Source organism: Notothenia coriiceps, unplaced genomic scaffold (assembly GCF_000735185.1).
Source record: "Notothenia coriiceps isolate Sejong01 unplaced genomic scaffold, NC01 NC01_scaffold00008046, whole genome shotgun sequence".
NCBI lineage: Eukaryota > Metazoa > Chordata > Actinopteri > Perciformes > Nototheniidae > Notothenia > Notothenia coriiceps.
In genome coordinates, this window is record NW_011340747.1 from 61,300 (window position 1) to 82,726 (window position 21,427).

At 42.4% G+C, this 21,427-nt stretch overlaps 1 protein-coding gene across 2 annotated transcripts in view; it reads right to left on the bottom strand.

The window, feature by feature from the left end:
• LOC104944391 (FERM and PDZ domain-containing protein 4-like) overlaps positions 1-20,220 on the bottom strand; it is a 35,502-nt gene extending 15,282 nt beyond the window's left edge. For both annotated transcript variants that reach the window (XM_010769915.1, XM_010769917.1), the window contains exons 1-2: positions 19,662-20,220; positions 2,527-2,649 (exon numbers count right to left, since the gene is read on the bottom strand). In XM_010769915.1, coding sequence (XP_010768217.1) covers positions 2,527-2,649; positions 19,662-19,702 — 164 coding nt within the window. In that variant the 5' untranslated portion in view covers positions 19,703-20,220. The remainder of the gene's footprint in view (positions 1-2,526; positions 2,650-19,661) is intronic.
• Positions 20,221-21,427: the final 1,207 nt, after the last annotated feature.

Here is a 21,427-nt window from a genome sequence, read left to right on the forward strand (position 1 = left end):
CTTCTCTTTCAGCTCCGTTGGCAGCCGTTTCCTCCTCTCTGCACATTAGGTCTGGTACAGGTTGTCCATTGTTACCTGGCCAACATCCATTTCATCTTTGTAAGCAGTCAAGATGTTTTTTCAAACTAATTCACTTTAATTTGATCAGTTAATATTATTTAGACATTTGGCATGACAACCGTGACTGATATGTATCCTCTTCTCTCGACTATCCACTTGCAGCTTTGCCCTAAATCTGCCCTGATAATATATAGCATGTTCCAAACCATCAGGGACTTTATCTCCCACCAATCCAGATCAGTCTCAATCCCCGTCACCTTCTTTGCCTCTTGCGCTTTCTCACCCTCCGTCTCATTATCACATTGATCTGCATTGTACATACGGCGCAGAAATCTCAAAAATAAATCTGTCTCTAATGAAGCATGTTCCAATCTGTGATGTGCCCTGCCAGGGTCAGCGGGGGTTTAATCCCGCGGGAGGGCAGCGCTACCATGTCAAGGGGGTCAGGGGAGAGCTAAATTCAAAAGGTTAAACCCTGCTGCCAGTCACTGGATAACGGGAACAAGCGTGCAAACCGGTTCATTCACCTTTGTAGTTCATGGTTGTATATTTGATAAGCTGTGACAAATAACCCTATATTTCAGGTTTGAGGTTCAGCAAGCTTCAAAAAAGAACTACCACGAGTCGAAAAAGAAGAAGATGTTATTCAATCCATGACATAGAGTAGTAGGTTACAGTTACATAACAAGCTTAAAATACATAGCTAACCTAGTCTTAGCCACCTGGCCCCACATGTCACCTGTGCATAGAGAAGGGCTTACTATAATATACTGTGAGAATATATTCATTTTTTTATATTTGCTTTTTTTACGCTGAAATGACTTCTGTAACACTCACACTTCTATTGTACGTGACTGGCTAAGGGGCGGGACATCTCCAAGCGTTTGACAAATCACAACAGAGCCGGCCAGCTAACCAATCAGAGCAGACTGGGCTCTGGTTTCAGACAGAGGGTGAACAGAGGTGCTGCAGCACAGGCAGTATGAGAAAAGAGCTTTTTGAACATTAAAGCATGGAGACATGTCACAGTAGAGACACTACATACTGATATGAACCTGGAAATTACCCTTTAACCAGTCAATTCATATGTATTAAAATGTGCACTGAAAGTCACTTAGGATAAAAACACCTGCTAAATAATGTATGTATGCACTGCTGTCTATTATTTGATCTATTGGGAGTTTTTAATTTGATATTCTAACAATTCACAATGCCTTAACGCGTTAATATTGCAGTTAGAATTATATCCATTTAAAGCAATGTAACTATAAAAAGGTGAGCAGCTGGGAGCATTGCCCAAGAACAGCTGGCAGGATTTACAAAGCACGGACAGATAAGCTCATGAGCACACACCTGCACCTCTCCATGTGAATGAGGCAGGCATATGCTTACTTTAAACACACCCTTATCCACTTTACTCTAAAACAATGCAATTCCAGATCTGTTACAAAACTATTGCAATAGCTGCACGTATTTCAGAGATTTCAAAGACTCGGACACAGGACTGAAACACCTGCTGGATCATGTCAGCTGAGGCCAGGGGAGTTATCTGTCCGATACAATGAAATCAACTATTGGCTTTACTCACTCTTTCTTTCTCTGGCTCGCAGAATCCAATTGTGATACTCAATCTGTGTCACCTGTGCGAAAGCCAACAGCTTCTCTCTGGGAACAAAGCCACAGAACCAGATGGGTAACCCTTGTCAAGTTTGACTCCCCTATCACGAGGAGAGGAGGGGATCATTTAATGAGGGAGTAGCAGAGAGAAGGGACAGCAAAGACCAAGGACACAACGGGAAATAAGAAAATGTATAGAAAGGACGGGAATACAGTATAGTAAGAGGACAGGAGAGAAGACTAAAAGGAACGTGGGAGAAATACTGAAATGGATCTTAGAGTTTTAGAAGAGAAAATGGAAGAGTTGAACTGGTGGGAATTGATGTCAAGGGGTCAAAGCAGGAAGAGGAAAGAAGGAAAGGTTGAAGAAAGAAAGGAAGGGGACGGAAGGAGGGGGACATATAGGGGTTAAGAGTAGAGAATCGATACAAATAAGTAGCAGGAAGGTGCAAAGGGAAGGGTAAAGTTCAAGAGAGAATAAAAGTGCGAGACACGTCTGATTGAAAACGTGGCTGGATTCATCCTGGAGGACTTTCTTTATGCCAAGCCCTCGAAGCCAGTCCGATGTTTACCGGGCTGAAAGTATCTTTCTGCATAACAAACTCACGCAGACAACAGGCTGCTGAACAGAATCCCCCCAACAAAGGTGCATTATGGGAGGAGGGGGCAAATAACTCCAAAACCCGTCTCTCAAAGTATCTCCCTGATGAGATTGGGCGTCAAGGGAAATGAAAATGCAGTGCTGGTTCACTTCTCCACTGGATCCTCATGATGCAACCATATGCAACTGTTGGTGCAATATAATGATGATCGTACATCATCCAATGTTTATGATCAGACTGTACGTACTTGGTGAAGCAGTCCCGGCCCTCTCTGGTGCTGTTCATGCTGTCCCAGCTGTATGGAGGCCCCTGCAGCCCCGCCCAGGAGCCGGGGCCAGGGGGAGGCCAGCCCGACATTTTGTTCTTATGGCTGAAACATAGAGGAAGGGAAAATCAGTGTTTCATCATAATATATGCTCTGAGATTCAGTTGGAATTTAATGTCAGAAAAACCCATTCCCAAGCAGTGGAGTAATATCATGTCTTCCTTCATTTCCTGTTGCTTTTGGAAATATAGCCAAACAATGAGCAGTGTCTTAGCAGAAGTATCTAACTCAGCCTGAACACGGTCACTTCTTATAGATGAGCGTTCTTGTTTCGAATAAATGGCGAAACAACCTCGGAATGATTTTAGTTTAATCCACTGAGACGTACATAAGCATGCATCAAGAGGTCAATCTTTTATGGAAAAGAATCAAAGGTGAATTTATAAATAATTGTTTCTCCTGTCTCTGGGCCCTGGTTAGATGCCTCTTAGTGTGACCTCTTGTCTCTGTGTGGCTTTCAGTGTGAGAGCGCACTACTTAGTGCAATCGACCACAGTCAAGTGACGGCTCATCGGCTCCGTGGAAGGGAGATCGATAGCGGCATGTATACGGCCAAGTGCTGCGCAAGTTGCTCTGCAAAAAATGGTCAGAGGGAAAGCACTGATGTGACAGCTGATTGGGTTATCGCAGATTACTTAAAACAATGTCATTAAGGAGAATGGGAATGTAGAGAGACAGACGGGGGAAGATATGAGAGGCCACCTTAGTGTGAATTCCTCTAATGGGAATAACCACCCCTCCTGAATCAACTGTGCCGAGTTACGCTCCAGTGACTAATCATTCACAGATCATAAAACTCAGCAGGAATAATCAAAAGCGCAATAAAATATCATCAAGCCGCAGAAATGAGACCGAATTCCAGCATCTATGCACTTTATACTCATAGTTGATTTATTCCGGGGAACATTTCGTCCCATCAGCCAATAAACCATGAGGACAGGTTTATTGTCCTGACCTCAAATCTACGATAGCAAGCAACAGTAACAATGAATAAAAATAACGGCGTTACAGTGCCAGACTGACATTCTGTTTCGCAGCATTTTCTCCACTGTGCGAGCTTCGAGGAAGACGTCACACATCACTCATTCAGCTCGGGGGCCTTTACCATTAAGAGCGAGGCCACAATGGATCCATCGTGTGATCAATACAAATTCTTTAAATAGAAGAACATGCGTACTAGATGAGGATGTCATCGCCGTAATAATCCGTCTGATCGATTCCCATGTTGTGCCTTTGATGGGACGAATGCATCAGTCTGTCATGTCATTGCTTGCAGGGTGTGAAAAAGACCAATTGAGCGGAAGCTGTCATCAGTTGTTATGTAGAAGATAAATAGTTCACTAATGGTACTTCCATGCTTTCATTGACATCAAAAGCAAAGCAAACTAAAGCAAAAAAGAAGGCAATAAATCCGTTTTAACACTCTGAGGCTTTTGAGCTTCACTTCTGTTGCCATGCACGGATTTCCTCCAGGCTTTTGTGCTTCTGCTGATTGCCAGTCATCCGAAAGAAAAACATATCTGCCGCCACTTCAGAATCCCAATCAGAGGCTCTCCAAATATCCAGAAGCTGTGGCGTCAGCGCCTGTGCAGACCTCCAGTGTGTGGCCAGACGCTCATCAGTGTTTGTCATTGTGCTGCGGCCGCTGCTCAGAGCAGCTTTGGTCCAAACTGAACTAAACTGATGTGGCCTCGCCTCCTTTATCCCATAATCCCTCTCATCACAGAGAAAACAAATCCATGCTGTGTGTGTGTGTGTGTGTGTGTGTGTGTGTGTGTGTGTGTGTGTGTGTGTGTGTGTGTGTGTGTGTGTGTGTGTGTGTGTGTGAGGGAGAGTATGAGTATTTATGTGTATGAGAAAGGAAGAGAGAGTGTGCAGAGGTAAATGTGTGTGTGTGAGTGTGAGTGTGTGTGTGTGTGAGTGTGAGTGTGTGTGTGTGTGTGTGTGTGTGTGTGTGTGTGTGTGTGTGTGTGTGTGTGTGTGTGTGTGTCTGTGAGTGTGTGTGAGTGTGGGGAGTAAGAGGCTTTTCGGAGAGCAACAACGTGTGTGGAAACATCGCTCCATCTCAGAGCCGCAGCCACACAGCATGAAGAGGAAACTGACTCTTCACCTGGATGGCATTAATATTTCACTCTGTTTCACTTTTGGTCATCCTCCAGCAAAAATAAACCTTTTTCATGTCAGAATATAAAAGATAAAAGGGCAAAGCTTCATCCAGTACGATACAAATTGTAGTTAATTGAGCAAACAACCAATATTGACATCCCTCGAGGCAAAGGAAGGGTGGATACTTTCTATACTGTAACGGCCCGTCCACACGGCGGCGTGCGTTGAAGCTTCAAAGCTTCTGCCCGTTCACTTTGAATGGGGTGACGTCACGCTTCACCAAACTGCATTGTGGGAGCGTCGCTACGCGCGGCTCGCTGCAAAAGTTGAGCAATGTTCAACTTTTGAAGCTTCGTCAGCCAATCAAAACATATGCCAGTACAAGCTCTAGCCAATCAAACCGCTTGCTTGTGTGTCTGGGAGGGCGGGGATTCATGTGATTGGTTGTTGGTCGAGTTTCAGACACGCCCGCCGGCAAGCTTCAACGCACGCCGCCGTGTGGACGCTGCGTAAAGGTCCTTTGCGTCCAACCTCAACATCCCCTCCTTCTTCACTTGCAGACAATAAAGGATAAAAATGTTGGTAAATCTCAAACTTGGTCAAATTGATCTGAATGGGAGCACAACATCAGATCACTGGGTTTACCATTCATAGCAGTGACAGTCATATGTATGTATATAGGGAACCCTGCATCCTCTTGCCTTTTGTGCCGTTGTTTTTCACTTCTCACTCAGTGTTTTTGTAAAAGTGCAAAAGGTGACTGACTAAAGAATCTCTGTGCTGAACGTACACAGATCACAACACAAAGCACTGTCGCTAGTAATGTAACCCCCGACACATTGCAGCAGAGTTTAAAGCTCTTTCCCCCTTTTCATGCATTTCCATTCAACATACCACGGATCCAAATGTGTGCATTCAGAAGAAGCAGCATGTTGCTTTTTCCTAGGGCTGAAAAGGCTGCTGTATTCACTGGAAAAAGCTTTTCAACCAATCCCTGTTCCTCTTCTTCCCTATGTGGATCCATTTCTCTTTGTCATCTCCACTACTGCTGAGAAGCTAAACTTCATAACATAAAGTCAATCCATTTCCTCTGCTGAATAAAAATGACAGGAAGCTTTTGAAGCGAAAAGGTGGGACAGGACTTACGGTACACTTTGGTTGTGGGAGAGACACTCAGGGGATTGTAGCCGTTGCGGTTTACATGCAGACAAACCTAAATAAAACACTACAGGAAAGGGAAAACACCAACAGCGTAATAGGGCCACTTGCCAACAAGGCCGAAACAATTAAATCGGTGGTACTTAATTGACCTACAAGGTAGATTATTTCGATTATATTCATGGATTAATGGATATAGTTTGACAGGTTGATGGTAGATAGACTGCTGGTGCAAGCACTGGCAAGCTGTCTTTAAGTAATCACATCTTGTTTCATTTCAACTGAATTAATATTCTGACGCTTGTTTCACCCGTAAAACCCCGCCTGCTTAATTGATTTGTCACGGTTAGTCCCTCATACACTGCCATTACAGATATTGATCCTCTGAGGCTTTTCATTAGGTGCGTCGAGACACGCAGGGCAGATATTAGATCACAGTGATGTATTGCACGTCAAGGCGTAACCTCCATAGAGTGGGAGAATTCTTTCTTTTCCACAACACAAATAAATGCACAACAAAGATGGCGGCTCCTGGAGCGAGTCAGGATGTTTTTTTGCTGCATCATATGTCAGAGCTTCCTATCACGGGAAGCGGGGAAGCCAGCTGGCACAGAGCACCACATGTATTCAGTCAGCAAGAACGCACTGCCCCAAACTCTGGAAGCATCTCACAACAACAAATGTTCCTCACAGCTCTAATTCAGATTGCTGCTTCCCGGTAAAGTAATCCATCACAGGGTTTAACCAAGGTAGTATCTATGGAGTAGACATACACATGAGCCTAATATGTGAGAGTCTATCAGAATAGATTATAATCCCCTTTTCTCTGACATGTATTACATGATTGCTGTGGCTTGCATAGAGACATTTGCAACTCAAATCAGTTATTTTTAACCATTCTGTATTTCCCCCCTCTGAGGCTCTTGTTTCTTTTTTTGACCTCTGATAAGTGACTACTTTGTGGCTTGGACTCTGCCACTGAACCCTAACATTAGCCAGCCTCTCTCTTCAAAGGATAGTCAGGAGCAGAGAGGAGTCTGAGTTCACTGGGTCATTTTTTCGCGTTGTCTCTGAATTTGAATTAAAATGTAAGCAGGACAATGTAGCATTACCAGCACCAGGCCTTTAAAGAGAGTGTTTTCTGTCAATGCGAGCTATTTCTGCTTGGAGTGGACACAGTTTTGTTTGACCTTGAATAGACCACGCACACACGCACATGCACACACTTAATGTCTCGTTAACCCCCTCAAGATGTTTATCAAGATTGACTGGATTCACACAAAAAGCACTCTGAAGATGCGTTAGCCTACATTATCACAAAGCTTACTAGCTACTTAAAAGCCACCCCCCCCTGCCAATTCTCGCCGCTTTACACAGTATAAAACTAGGGTAATTTAAGCTCAGACACAACTTTCATCCCATATTGATAAGAGCTCTGCTGCAGAGTGTCCTTCATACAAGGACATGTAGGTTAAGTGGTGGGTGAAGGAGAGAAATAAACACATCTGGATTTTAACAACAGCTGAGTCTACGATAAATATGAAAGGAGATAACTTCATCAAAGATAGCAAGAGGCTCCGTTAAAGCACTGTTTCTGGTTTAAAGGGCAAGAACAGGGAGGGGGGGGGGGGTAAGGAGTTTTTCTCTGATTGTAGTTTAAAACCATCATCCTGAAACACAGTGTAACTGACTTAATCCGCACAAACACTACGAGATAACATTTTACAGGTTAATTGCATGTCACGCCGCGCAATAACAAAATGTCAGCCGCAATCTGTGTCAGACAGGCCCAAATAAACTGCGGCATGTTAGAGTGTGTGATGTATGCGAAGTGAATCATAGCAGTAACATGTCCCAAGGAGAAAAAGATAGACACACTTCGTCAGCTCGTGTCATCTATTCGTTCTCTTGATTTGAAAATGCAACAAAAAACGAGTCTTTGGCTGAAGCATTAAAGAGGCCCTATTATGCTTTATTATTATAACTGCTGCTTTAACTTGATTGATCAATTATTAAAAGCACAGTGGCACGAGGACACAGCTTATACAGGAACATCTACATCTGAATGAACTGGATTTGTGCCGTTGGAAGTAGGACTGTATCGTTTGCCGTTGATCTGTCACTCGACATTTCATAATTTGCTCACTAATGGAGCCTCTTCATCTTTATCATTATGCTCATTAATGTCCCAACCGAACACACGCATAGCTCCTAGTAGGGATGCCAGCGATTATTCGATTATTCGAATATTCGTTACAGTCTCCATAATCGAAAATTATTTTAAAAATTCGATTTTATTTATATATGTTTTTATTATTATTATTATTTTTTTAAATTCCTGGCTTAGTTTCAACGAAAATATAGGCTAACATAGTTTCAACCAAAATATAGACTAATGCTAATAATAGTAATAGTATTAATAATTGTAAATGGCCATTGGTCACACCACCAGTTTGTTTTACTGCACTCTGCGCAGCCCTTCACTGCGCTGCTACACACCGACCCCCCCCCCCTCTCCGTCACACGTGCGATTGATTTATTGGAGTGACAACACAACTAAAGATGAACAAAGGAAAGAAGGGTTGGAACTATTCTACTAGTTTTTTTTCTTTCTCTCCCACGGGGGGGGGCGGGCGTCGAATAATCGATTATTATTCGCCAGGGCTGTCCGATTTTCGATTTTGATCATGGTCAGTTTCTGGCATCCCTAGCTCCGAGCAAGTCAACTCCAGCCATCTCCTGACCTTCTTCTCGACCAATCCACACCCTCTTTCCATTTTTGGGCCTTTCCCACTCTCTTTCGGCGCGGTTCATAAATAAAACATTGGTTGTACGTTGTTAAAAGTTGCAATGGAAGTACTCTGACTTTATATAGCTTTACTATCTGAAGACAACATGTTTGGGCTCTCAGTGCACTTTGCACAAACAAACACACACAAACACGGTTTATTTTTATGTAACCTCTTGAACATTCAGCTTCACTCTGCGTGCACTCTCAACATCTTGCAGAGTGCAGATGGTTGCAAAACAAGCTGAACTCAACGGGGAAAAAAAAGCAGAGAAGAAAAACTGCAGGAGTTTCAAAAAAGTTGTTAAAATAGAGAAGATTTTAACAACAAATATTCTCAAGAAGAGAAATGAAAACACTCAGAAAAATGGATCAGACGATCACTTCTACAAATATCCATCCAACCTCATTTCCTTTTACATCAACCATTAGTAGCACTAAGTCCTTTCTTCACTTCATTATTCAGTCTGTCTCTGCCAATTTCTCTTTGCGAGGAGGGCAATTGTGTTTTACTGACTCATAATCAAGTCATTTCAAAGGACAGCTTTCAATCACAAGGGCAAACTGTCGTGGATATTGCATCACTAACAAATCGCAGGGGCATCTTGACAATGCCCTTCCTTTGAGTAGCTTGTTAGCTTTAAGCACCACTCACTTTTAGTTGACCTTCTCTGTTGGAGTTTAGACTACTCTACAGAAGAGACAAACCTTGATGGGACAAATACATGTTTTGTTTTAACGATGCAAACTTAATGTCCCATTAAGTTATAGTCGTTTAGGAAGCTTGTTAACGGCCAGTAAGCTAACTGTCAATTAGCGAGGGTGTTGGCTTAAAAGGCCTCTTATTAAGTTGTTATTTAATTAAATGGTGTACAATGCTGAGGCCAAAATAAGCATGGAGAGTAAATTAACCGACTACAGATCCCAGTTTAATATCCATTAGTCCTACTGTAGCTGGTAAACTACAGTAATTCACTATAAGCACTACAATAAGCCACTATGTGACCGAGCAAAAGTTGGTATTTTCTCCCATATTTTTATGATGAAACTGTGTATAAAAAAATAACTCGAAATATTTCCATAAATGACGCACACATTCAGGTTGTCAATGAGTACTAAAAACAGAACAATTTAAATATTTGAAAAAAATCGAATCCAACATGAAAAGTGAAATCACTCCACCACATGCAATCATTTCCCCATCAGCCACCACGTAGCTAAACCCATAGCCTATCATGGCTAACTGTTAGCAGTGACTCACCACTATTATGCTTTGTTATGGTTGCGGGGAAATGCTGCATTTGTCATGTTGCAGTGTCTTTCCCCTGCAAGTGAAATGTCCTCTGAGCTCATAATAAAGAGTGAACTGTACTCCAGCTGATTGGTGGGATTTGGATCTTTATATCCTCTAGAGCGGATACTCCACTCCTTACTAACACTTAACTGCTTTAATGCCTTACTGATGTGGAAACATGCCAGCGGCGTGGAATGATGGAATCAATTAAAAGCTTACATAAAAGAAATCTACTCCTTACAAAGATAGAAAAGTAAGTGAGCGGGGGGGTCGATTTTCTTTTAGATTGTTTTGGCCATTTTACTTAATTTTTGTTATATCATATAAATATATATATGTTTGATTTAATCTTTTTATTGCAGGTTCTTACTTTAACTTCTTATGTTTATACACATATTTGTATTCAAATATTTTATATTTAGTTTATTCCATTCTATAATAAAGCGACTTTGACAAAGCCCAATTTCCCCCGGATAAATAAAGTCTTCTGATTCATTTCAGCACCCTGGACAGCTCCCCTTCTGTTTTCCAGCACAGTGCCGGATGGAAATACTGATTTTCGAGTCAATACAATTCAACAAATAAATGTATGGTGTTACTATCTCCTACAAAAACACACACAGAACAATATAGAAGCACAAAGATACGTCAGGAGCAGGTCAATAAGAACATCGTCAGCTGCATCAATCACAGCTGTCCGGCTTGGTTAAACCCCATCATACAGTGCAGAGAGCGGCGTGAACACACCCCATCTGGAAAAGACATTTCAGCTCTGTGTGTTCACTCATTCGGTATCTTCCTCTTGACTTTGTGTTGCTCTCACTCTCTTCCTCACACACACACTTACTGTGAGTGTACCAGACTAGAACTCTCCTTCCCCCAAGAGAAGATTTTGACTATTCCACAGGCGGCTGACCACACTGTTGACTGTGGAGAAACACACCCATACACATCTTACACTCAAAGCCCCTTAACTGCACAGCAAATGGCAACTAACAGCTCGAGACAGGCTGGTGAGTGTTTCCGAAAGTCACATCTGTCTTCAGAATGGAAGCATTTGGTTCGTGGACAGCAGGTGCAGCTACAAGTCTGTTCATTTATAAGATAAGACAATATCAGATGAGAGATACAAATATATGATATGGCGGAGGACGGGAGCACAAGACCAGAATGAAAGCTAGAAACTATAAAAATAACATATATTTAATGGTTAAATACAGGTGAACTAAAGTAGGCTTTTTGAAAAGTCAGACAGACATGAATGACTGTGTTGCTAATTTAGTGTTGCCCTTTTGGAGGCACGTAAGTCTACACTTTGATTGACAGACAGGATTGCTGGTGTTCTGAGAACGTTGAAACGGATCAATTAGTAGAATGACTCCTACAATGCAAATGGTTACCTTTACACACTAATATTTAAATGTAAGGGGAAGGTCACAAGAAGAAAAACGACACAAGGCGAATAAAGGACAAGAAAATGCCTTCAGTTGTGGAAAAGGATGAAATATATGTTGCTTGTAGGAATAGGTTGTGTTCCTTGTAGGTCATGTCATTGAGCCAGCAGCCCACCTGAAACACTTCACAGTGTTGCCTTCAACCTTTGCAGCACAGCAGCACGTCTGTGTTGCACAACACCCCATCGATTCTTTTTAAATGCCACATAAAGCCCACTGGAACCGGGGGGCAGAAAACACAAAGGGCAGCAAAGCAGAGTTTTAATTATGTTGTTGAAAGAAACCTGATGATTGTCTCTTTGAATTATGTTTATGCTGTATTTGGCCCCAAGCTCCACTGACGCAGCAAAATGCAGATAAACTAATATTAGGACACACTCCACCTTCTGACTGTTAATGCAGGGCCCGATCATGCTTTCTGGGATTTTCCCTTTCCTGTAGTGTGTTTCTTTGTAAAGTATATTCTGTGATTCCAGCAAAGGCTTTTACAGTCTTGTATACATAATAAATCAACTTCAAAACCAGTTGTATCAGTGACATAAAATCAGTTCTCAGATCTCTTAAAAAAACACATTTCGCTTCCTGTATCGAAGCTTTTAACCTTGGGGAGTAGTGCTTTCACTGCGGCCTTGCCCACGGGGAGTTAACTGGCACTTAGTTTATGGTTGGTTGCCTTTACTTGCGTGATGAAATGATGACCAAGCGTTGACTACCTCCATCTATTTGCTGCAAGTCAATCTGAAAGGTTGCAGTGTGTAAGAGAAAAGCCAGTGAGTGAATATACGCTATACACACTTCATTTGTCCCTGGGTGCATTCAGCCCATGTCAAAACACATCCATCTGCACCGATCACTGTGAGTGTGATTCTGGAGGCTAAAAAGACCACGCCAAAACAATGTCCCTGAACACACACTAGCAAAGGAGCGTGGTGAGCATTGCCACACATGTCTAGCTCCCTAAAATGTTAATTAAAACAATAAAAAGTGGGGTAGGATATGGCACAGACAAACAAGTTGACACACTGTTGAGTGTTCAATGAACGGAAGCATGATTACAGGAAGTGATAGCCAATCGGTGAAAGAAATGTGTGTCACAGCCAAGCTTGATCATGCGTCAGAGTGCAAGTGTGCATACTGTACCGCATGTAGGTTTACAGTACATTGGGTGTGTGTATGTGTGTGGCTCTGAGAATACACACTGGCACTTAAGTATTATGTGAAAGCATTTGGAGCAGAACTAATCACTCCACTCAGCTCTTTAGCAAACACATGTATCAGCAAATGAACCGGGGGAAGTCACCGTGAGCTCATCCATCATCACTCACTCTAATCATGACATCTTTCTGACTGTATTAAGTTCAATCTTTCTTTTGTTAATCACACAAATGTAAGGGTTCCCTGCACAAGTTGCTTCTTAAATGTAAGTAATGTACACTCTTCTTTTGTATCCCCTCTCCCTCCTCACTAGTCCTTTAACCTCAACCTGACTGAACACTGACTTCCTCGACACAAACGCAAAACAAAGCTTGAGAAATGACATCATTTCGGCACCATTTCTTCCACAGTGCTGCCTCTTTCCCTGTTGCTCAACCTCACCCAGAATGCCATTGGGTTTCTGGCTTGTATGTGTGAGAGAGAATAGAAAATGCAAGATATTTTTAACTCTTCTTCTGTCCCACAAGCGCGGAATTGCTCACTGTATGTAGTAAAAAACCAGCCAAAGTGATCCATTATTGAGTATGCACTATCAAAGAGGCATTTACAGTATGACTGGGTCTGTGAAACATCCCATACATGCATTCTGGTCAAGAGACCTGTGTATTTTAAGCTTAGAGGTCACCTAAAAATGCATAGTTTCTTGTTATATAATGAGACATCAGATGCCTAACCAACCAGCTGTCCTTTATGACACTCAAGCATACACTAAGCAAGTGAACGCATCCATCTAAAATAAGATCAGCAGTAGCTATATGGGGACATGGTATGGAAAGTGGACTTCTAACATGTTCTGTAAATGTTCCATCCTCACGGTTACAAGGCTCCTATGATGTCTTCTTTATTGTGTTCAAAAATGACATTCATCATCAAACTGCCAGAATAACTATGTGTCATATGTAAAAAGTGATGAAATACATGAGAGGATTAACTGCAGACGGAGTGAGATGCAAAGACTGTATAGGGTTTGCAATCAAGCTTTGTCCCTCGGGTTCAATAGGTTTTAAATTCCCTTGATGGTTTTCAATGATTGTTCCCAGCGGGTCTCTCACTGTGCTGACGCAGGAAAAAGGAAAACAAGAGGGGGCACGAATTGACTTTATCACATGAGCACTGAGTCCAGCACTAATCCTGTGCTGTTTGAACACAGTCGATACGGACTTTCTGTTATGCAGAGCTACATTAGAGGAATAACCTGGAGGTAGAACTAGTACACGCCTCCATTGGACTTGAACGTTTGTTTATTACTTGAATAAAGCGACATCAGCACATTGTACGTGATATACTAAGGGGCGGGACATCTATAAGCGGTTGACAAATCACAACAGAGCTCGCCAGCTATCCAATCAGAGCAGACTGGGCTCTGGTTTCAGACAGAGGGTGAAAAGAAGTGCTGCAGCACAGGCAGCATGAGAACAATAAAGAGCTTTTTGAACATTAAAGCATGGAGACATGTCACAGCAGAGGAATAAAATACAGATATGAAGCTGAAAAGGAGAAGAATAGGGCCCTTTTATTTAGTCACTGTCTGTAAAGTCTATATCCTTAATGCATATGCTACACAGTATTCATCCAAAAGATTTATAATTGTAGCCAGCTGCTGACTAGAATAACTTAAAACTTCAAAAAAAGAGTGAGTCATCCTGGGACACATTTTGATGTCCTTCTTCTCAATGATTTTTGTGAAGTACAACCTAAGGGCAAACAGTAGTACGTGCCTTGTTATGATGGGCGATAGGGAACAGATGAGTTCGTCTCAACAACAAGAAATGCTTTGAATTGAACGAAGTTTCCATTTATAATGCATGTCCCAAGGTTCAAGGTTCTTTATTTAGTCATACGAACATAGCTACAGCGTAGTTATGCCGATGGAAATCTTTGGTCACAGGCTTCTCCAACAGTGCAACACAAAACACAGATAAACAGACAAATATAGTGCGAGTAAATAGTAAATACAAAAATAGTTTAAAAAAGTGAAATAGTGATCCCAAGCAGAATACATGATATATAAGTTCTAACAGAGGAACACGTGCTGCGTGTCGTTTTCTCTTAACATTTACAGAACACGTGGGCATTATTTAATAGGAGCGTCACTTTCAGCTGGCTTATTGTGTCTGAATATCACCGGGCTCGCTGTATGAGAATTAAAGCCTAACTGGGAAATGATACATGTTCAAAAAGTTATGTGTTTCTCGCAAAGCGGATACGAGGGAAGGAAGTTCGGATCTGAGCACGAAACAAAATGGGCTTTTGCTCAATTTGCATAATTGATCAAATTTAGTTCTCTTGTCAAAGGGGGGCGGAAGCATGAAGCACGTCGCTGCAGTATTATCTGGTGAGTGCGGTGACTGGAATTATGGGATGTAAAATGTGTTCATCATAAGAATAACAGAATATTAGTTTTCACCAGGAAATGAATCCCTGCAGAAGACAAGGGGAATAAGGAATGACTGATTAAAGTACTCCATTTCAGGGCTGGTATCTTTGATCAAATACGCACCGAGAGATAACACATGTTATTCTAAAAGCCTGAATATGTATAAGCAAAAACATTTTTGAAATAAATGTACGGATCCTGATCACAATCCAGTCTCAATTTGAAAGATGAAGCACATTGTAGCTGGCTTCATTTAGACAGGGATAGACACACATGAAGTGGATGGTCGTGCTGCCATATGAAGTAGATGAATAGGTGAGGAGAAGAGAGAGATATGTGTGTTGTGATTTCATATCGTGAATAAAACAGTCAGCAGTGTGTCCGCCCCGCAGCCCCTGCTGCAGTGATCGCCCACCAAATCCCTTAGGAGGATTATCCAGACTCAAATCAAGACAATCGTGCAACTTTAAGGGTTAGGGGCAGACAGTGAGAAACAGAGAAATGGGGGGGAGGTAGTATTGCAACCTGATGTTACTTTATATCCTCACCACCTTCTGATTTATGTGTTTTGACACTGTGCCTGTTCGGCTACACCAGATAAGTGCAAGTTTGTGGAGAAAACGGATAATGAGCTATAGAGATGTGCGGTGGTGAAATAATACTCAAAGCTCAAATGTACATTGAAAGAGTTATTGGTTGCTATACAATTTTATACTACAAATTGGAAACGTTTAGAGTTACAGACTTGTTTTAACAAGCTCAAGCTGCTCATCTTAATTTAAAAGATGTATACCATTCTCATGCCTCAACGCTAAATATAAAGCTAAAGCCGGCTAGCCATTAGCTTACCGTAAAGCCTGTAAACAGAGTAACAGCTAATAGATAGATAGATAGATAGATAGATCTTTAATTTTGTCATTGTACAGGTATAACGGAATTACAATGAACTCAAGGTGCCAACACGCAACAACAAGACAATATAAAAACAACAAGAAAATATAAAAACAACAAATGGGACTTAAATAGACATGATAGGGAATATGTACATAAATAAATAATAAATTAAATTGCACGATTCCTCTCGTATTGCACGGAAGGATTATATAATTTAAATATTAGCTGCGTTTAGTGCACATATGGTCCTGGGAAAAAAACTGAATTTGAGTCTGTTTGTCCGGGAAGACATGGTACGGAAGCGTCTGCCTGAGCGCAGCCGTACAAAGTGCTTGTTACCCGGGTGGTGTGGATCTAACGTAGGTGTCCCCCGTTAATTCCTAGAGAAGTTGCTCAGTGGAGTATTAAGCCATAATGGCCGGCTTCTCGAGAGTAAAAGTACCCATATGTGGGCCCATAGAGCGTGTGCACTTGTGTTTTAATACCCCAAATATCTTGTGTAATCAAGTACTTGTAGTATGTCTCCACTCGTTGTAAAAAATAAGTCAATCCTGTCGTCCAAACTTGAACTGCTTCCACAAATCTCCGATACTATAATATGAGTAAAATGTCTGAAATCCAAAGTATTAAGTGTCCTGATTGAATTCAGAATTGAAAGTGACTGAATATTTGTTAAGAACCCACGACTCGTCATACGGCTCTCGGGTACAATTGAGCTTTGCTCTCTGAAGTAGCAGCATGCATTGGCGTCAAGCAGAAGGCAATTTGGCATGCATTACTGTAATCTGATATTCAGAACACAAACAAGCCCTGCTGGCCAGTTTCACTGCCAAGTACAGACACACTAAAGCCAACATTTCCCCACAGTGCAAACAGTGACACAGGTCCTGTCTTTGTCCCTGGGGAGCATGGATAAGAGAGATTGGGTTGGTGTTACCAGACTGAAGCCAGATGTGTGATGACGAAACGCTTATTAATAATAATAATAATAATAGATTTAATTTGTTAGCGCTTTTACAGGTGCTCAAAGACGCTTTACAGATAATAGTGAAGAGAAAAGGAAAGAGAAGAAAGGAACAACAAATAAATATATAGTTAAAGTTAAAGTCAAATAATACAAAAACAATCACACATGAAAAGCCAGATTGAAGAGGTGAGTTTTTGTGAGTTTTCTGAAGGTGGTGAGGTCGGTGCAGTCTCTGATGGGTTGTGGGAGTGAGTTCCAGAGGGAGGGGGCAGCGACGGAGAAGGCTCTGTCCCCCCCAGGTCCGGTGATTGGTGCGGGTGGGGATGGATAGGAGGTTGGCTTATTAGAGCATACGTAAAATAAAAACAACAACAAGGAGGATCACAGATGGATCTCACCTGATGGAGCTGTTCTTTCCTACAAGGGATAATTCATAACGAGCATTAAAAGGTGATGAACGACTTCTCATTAGGGTTTATGAAACAAACTTGGCTGGTGCGCTATCTGCAAACTCAGAAAGTGTATTAAGACAGCTCATGGATACACAACGGCCATCTGGGAACAGGCAGAGCACCGCTAACTTGCCAGAGACGCAAACAGTCTCTTGGTGCCTGTTAGCGTTATTCATTTTTCGCCAACTCACAGTCTGTAGGCAATGGATGGAGCCAAAGGAGTATGTTGTGAACACTGGCTGAACAAGTGCTAAAGCATAAGGAGAAGTGCAAGAGGTTCCCAGGAGGCGAAAACTCTTGAGGGAAGGCACTTCGTCTGATGAATGGAAGCTATTTATTCAAATGAGAAGTCACATAAAGATCAAAGTGTGATAATGTTCAACAGATGGACACTTTAGGCATTTGCTTCTTCTCTGTGTGTCTCATTCGTCAACATAAATGTCAAAAAGAGACAAATGCAATGTGTTTCATATTCAAACAACATTAAAACTGTTTAGCTTGTGATTTACACAGGCATTAGATTCATCACGGTAACACTACATGCCCTTAACATGTTTGAGGGTACGAAACAATCTTGGTATTACTATTTTGTGGAAACGTTAAAGTAACAGCAGTTTCCCGTGTTAAAGTCAAATGTCTGTTGACCCATCAATCCACGTTATCGCTCGATAACAACCTGACTTGCACCTTCCCTCTCATCGTAATGACCACGGCTGCCGAAGGGATTTGTCACCTGGACGTCAATATGTCGTTTTGGGGCACTTGCTGAACGCACTGAACGCGGTCGTTCGTCTTGGGAGGACAGTCTCGGAATTGAACTTCAGTTTTGTCGACAAAACATGATTGATCCAAAAACAAAGGGCGCTTGGAGTTTGGAAATATTAGAAACTTCCTCTGGAGCAAACTTGGGGATTGTAGCCTTTTGCAGACCATTTACATGCACACCTTTATACCACACCACAGGAAGCGGACCACCTCAAAAAGCATAGAGCCCTCTTTAATCTGCCCATGACATCATATTGTGTTTACTTATCAATCTGATCTTGACCTCTAAAGTTTAGAGACTTCAACTCTCTTCCAGCTTTAGCGTAGTCATGTCTTCATAGTCAAATATAAAACATGTGTAGAAACACCCACATTGGACCACAATGAAGACTTGACTTCCCTTCCTTAGCAGAGTGCCCTCCAGATGCTAGCCTCTGAGTGTGTAGGTTTAAGAGATTTGCCACGAGCGATGTTTAGTGGGCTTAGGGATGTGACCACACATGAGTCAGGGATCATACATGTGTGTCCAATGCTAGTCATTATCGCTGCAGCTCCGACTTACAGAGTCTCCTCCGTCTTAAGACTTCTTAGTGCGTCTTCATATTTCAGGCTGGTTTATTTCAACGTGTCCAGAATAGAATTACGTGAATCAAAATCATTTTGAATGTTTTCTCCTTATTGTATAATTCCAATAAGTGCATGTGGTTATGCAGCATAAGAGATTGGATGAGGTAGCTCAGGGTCAACCTCCCTTTCTCTAACATTAGGGACACAATGACATGCTGACTGCAGTGGGACTCGAACGTGCTATCCACCTGATTCGAAGTCCAGCACTCTATCCACTGAGCCACAGCCTCCCTAAGAGAGTTTGAAACCTCTGTCTTTTGAAGTACTTGGTATTCTTGTTACAACTCTTCCTCTGGCTCTGTTCTCTCCACTGGCTCATTTAGTTGATGTTCCCATCCTTTTCAGCAACCATTGTCTGTCCTCTCTTCCTCCTTTATCTCTCCAATAATCACTCGCGCTATCTGCTTTGCTGCTCTGGCTGTGATTCCACCCCGCTTTCATTTCCCCACATTCACTGAGCCTCTGGTTGTTGTTGAAACTGTGCATATCTTAGAGCGGGTTGTATCTCATACAGATCCTATTACTTGATAAACATACGACACATAATACAATCAGCCTTGTTCCCATGGACAGGACAGAATACATCAGTAACAACCCCAAACACCACACGCAGGTGAAACATGAATCTGTTGAGTGCAATACGCACATTGGATGCAGCTTCCTTTCATTAAACACTTCACTCGTTAACAAACTCTCTCAATTGAAGCACTTTCATTCACCGTTAGAGTCACTATTCAGTGTCCACGTATCAGTGGGCAAAGTGTCCGCGTAGTGCATTTTTTATGACTTATGGATCCATTACTTGTATATCATACAAAAAACGTATGATACAAATAAATGTTTCACTGTCGAGACAACTTTTCAGTGAGAGATTTGGGATGGATTATCTTGACTTTGTTCCCAAAGAAGAGGCTTTTGTGAAAAGTGTATGAAAAACATGTGATTTGCAATGCCACTCACCCAGACAGCTTTGGAATCTTGGAGAACCCAAACATGTCCATGTGGTCCTGCTACAGGAAGCTAAGTCCCAAAGCTCAGGTGCTCCACATCAGCATCCTAATCCACATCCGAATCCCGACAATCCAGTTTCCATCCGGATCCATATCAACCAAACCAAAGCCTTTCAAACTGAGATGTTCTCACAGTTTGAGAAAACACACTCAAACAGCAGCCAGGATCACCCCCATCTGGTTCGGAGCCAGTCCAATTCCTTGTCTTTCCACAATGTTGCGTTCCCAAGTGATGACATAGACAATGAGGGTCACCCCCCCCACGGCTCTCCGGGACGAGTCAGCCCTTTCTGCTGCTCTCCACCTGCCTATGTTGAGCTGCAATAAGCCCACTGTGTGTGCTCTTCATCTCAACGCATGGAGTAGTGCAGTGATCCTAGCCGCGGCAAGCAGGGTAAAGAGAGGAGGAGGGAGGGACAGTGAATTGAAAAGGGATGGGATAGAAAAGGAGGGGAGGGGGGGGGGAGGACAGAGCGAAGGGATGACGGATGCTCTCCGGCTCCCGCTTTGCCCTCCGTTCATCGGGGCTGCAAGTGTGTTCAGGGCAGAGGAGAGGAAGAGTGCTTTGGTTGGAAAGAGAAAAGCAACTGCATGGGACAGAAGGGGGAGAGAGAGGGATTATGGGAAGAGAAAAGCTGACTCGGCAGAAATGGGCGCTGATGGGAGCAAGACCCCCGTCTTTCCCCCTGCTTGGTTTTACTAAGTGAGCTTCGTACACACTCACACATCATCACACTGATGTAAGCATGCATTACTCTTGTTGACTACAGATGGAAGGAGCATTTGGCTATGGATCATATTCCGCCCTCTTCTCTGACAAACGGGATATAAAGTCCCGATACACTCTTTTTACACATTTGTGGTGTTTCAAAGAACAAGCATATTGGCTGAGAATGCTATCTTTATCTGTTGGTCTCAAAGCATTATTGTGATGTATGCAGGGAAATTGACTTTGGACAGTCTTTTTGTTCCTGACTAAAACATTCAAGGACTCTTATTTCAATAAAACCCCAACAACAAATCCAGGTCTTGTCGAAATCCCGAAACCCGAAATCCGCAGCCCCCCCTAACCTTAGGTAAGCGAACTGTGTAGAGAGGGCACAGGAGAGACGACACGACTAGGCTGTCGCGATATACCTGTTCACAATTCTTTTACGGTGTTCATCACCTAAGAACAGTGCAATCTGTATAGACAACCGGTAACCGCTTTTGTTCGGTGCACTTTACATATAATCGCGCGTGACAATGGTATGAACCATCGGTTGGTTATTGGTCGGATCATTCTGTTTATGAGGAAAGTAAGGGCTCTCTTCACTCTTTGTACACGAAGGAGAGTTAATGTGCGGGTCAACTCAATTTCAACCTAATGTACCCTATCGATTTGTATGAAAAGGCCAGAATACGCAAGTTAATTTCAAATCCAGTTGACGGTACTCCGAGCAAAGGCCACAAAGGAACCGTGGGGGAATACCCGTCCCCGGTTTTGGGCCTCTAGTGAGGGCGTTACTTGGTATTCACGTGTGTGAGGATCTGTGTTTTTTATTTTATTAATTATTATATAAATATTCCGCCGGAAGTCTTGGGTTCCAGCGATGTTCAGCCAATCCCCGCCTCATCCCCTTTTCCCGTCTGTCAATCCCAACTCGTTCGTTCATCGCCTTTTTGTTTGTTGATTATCACCCCTTTCGGAACCACTTTCCAGCCAAACTCCCCGAA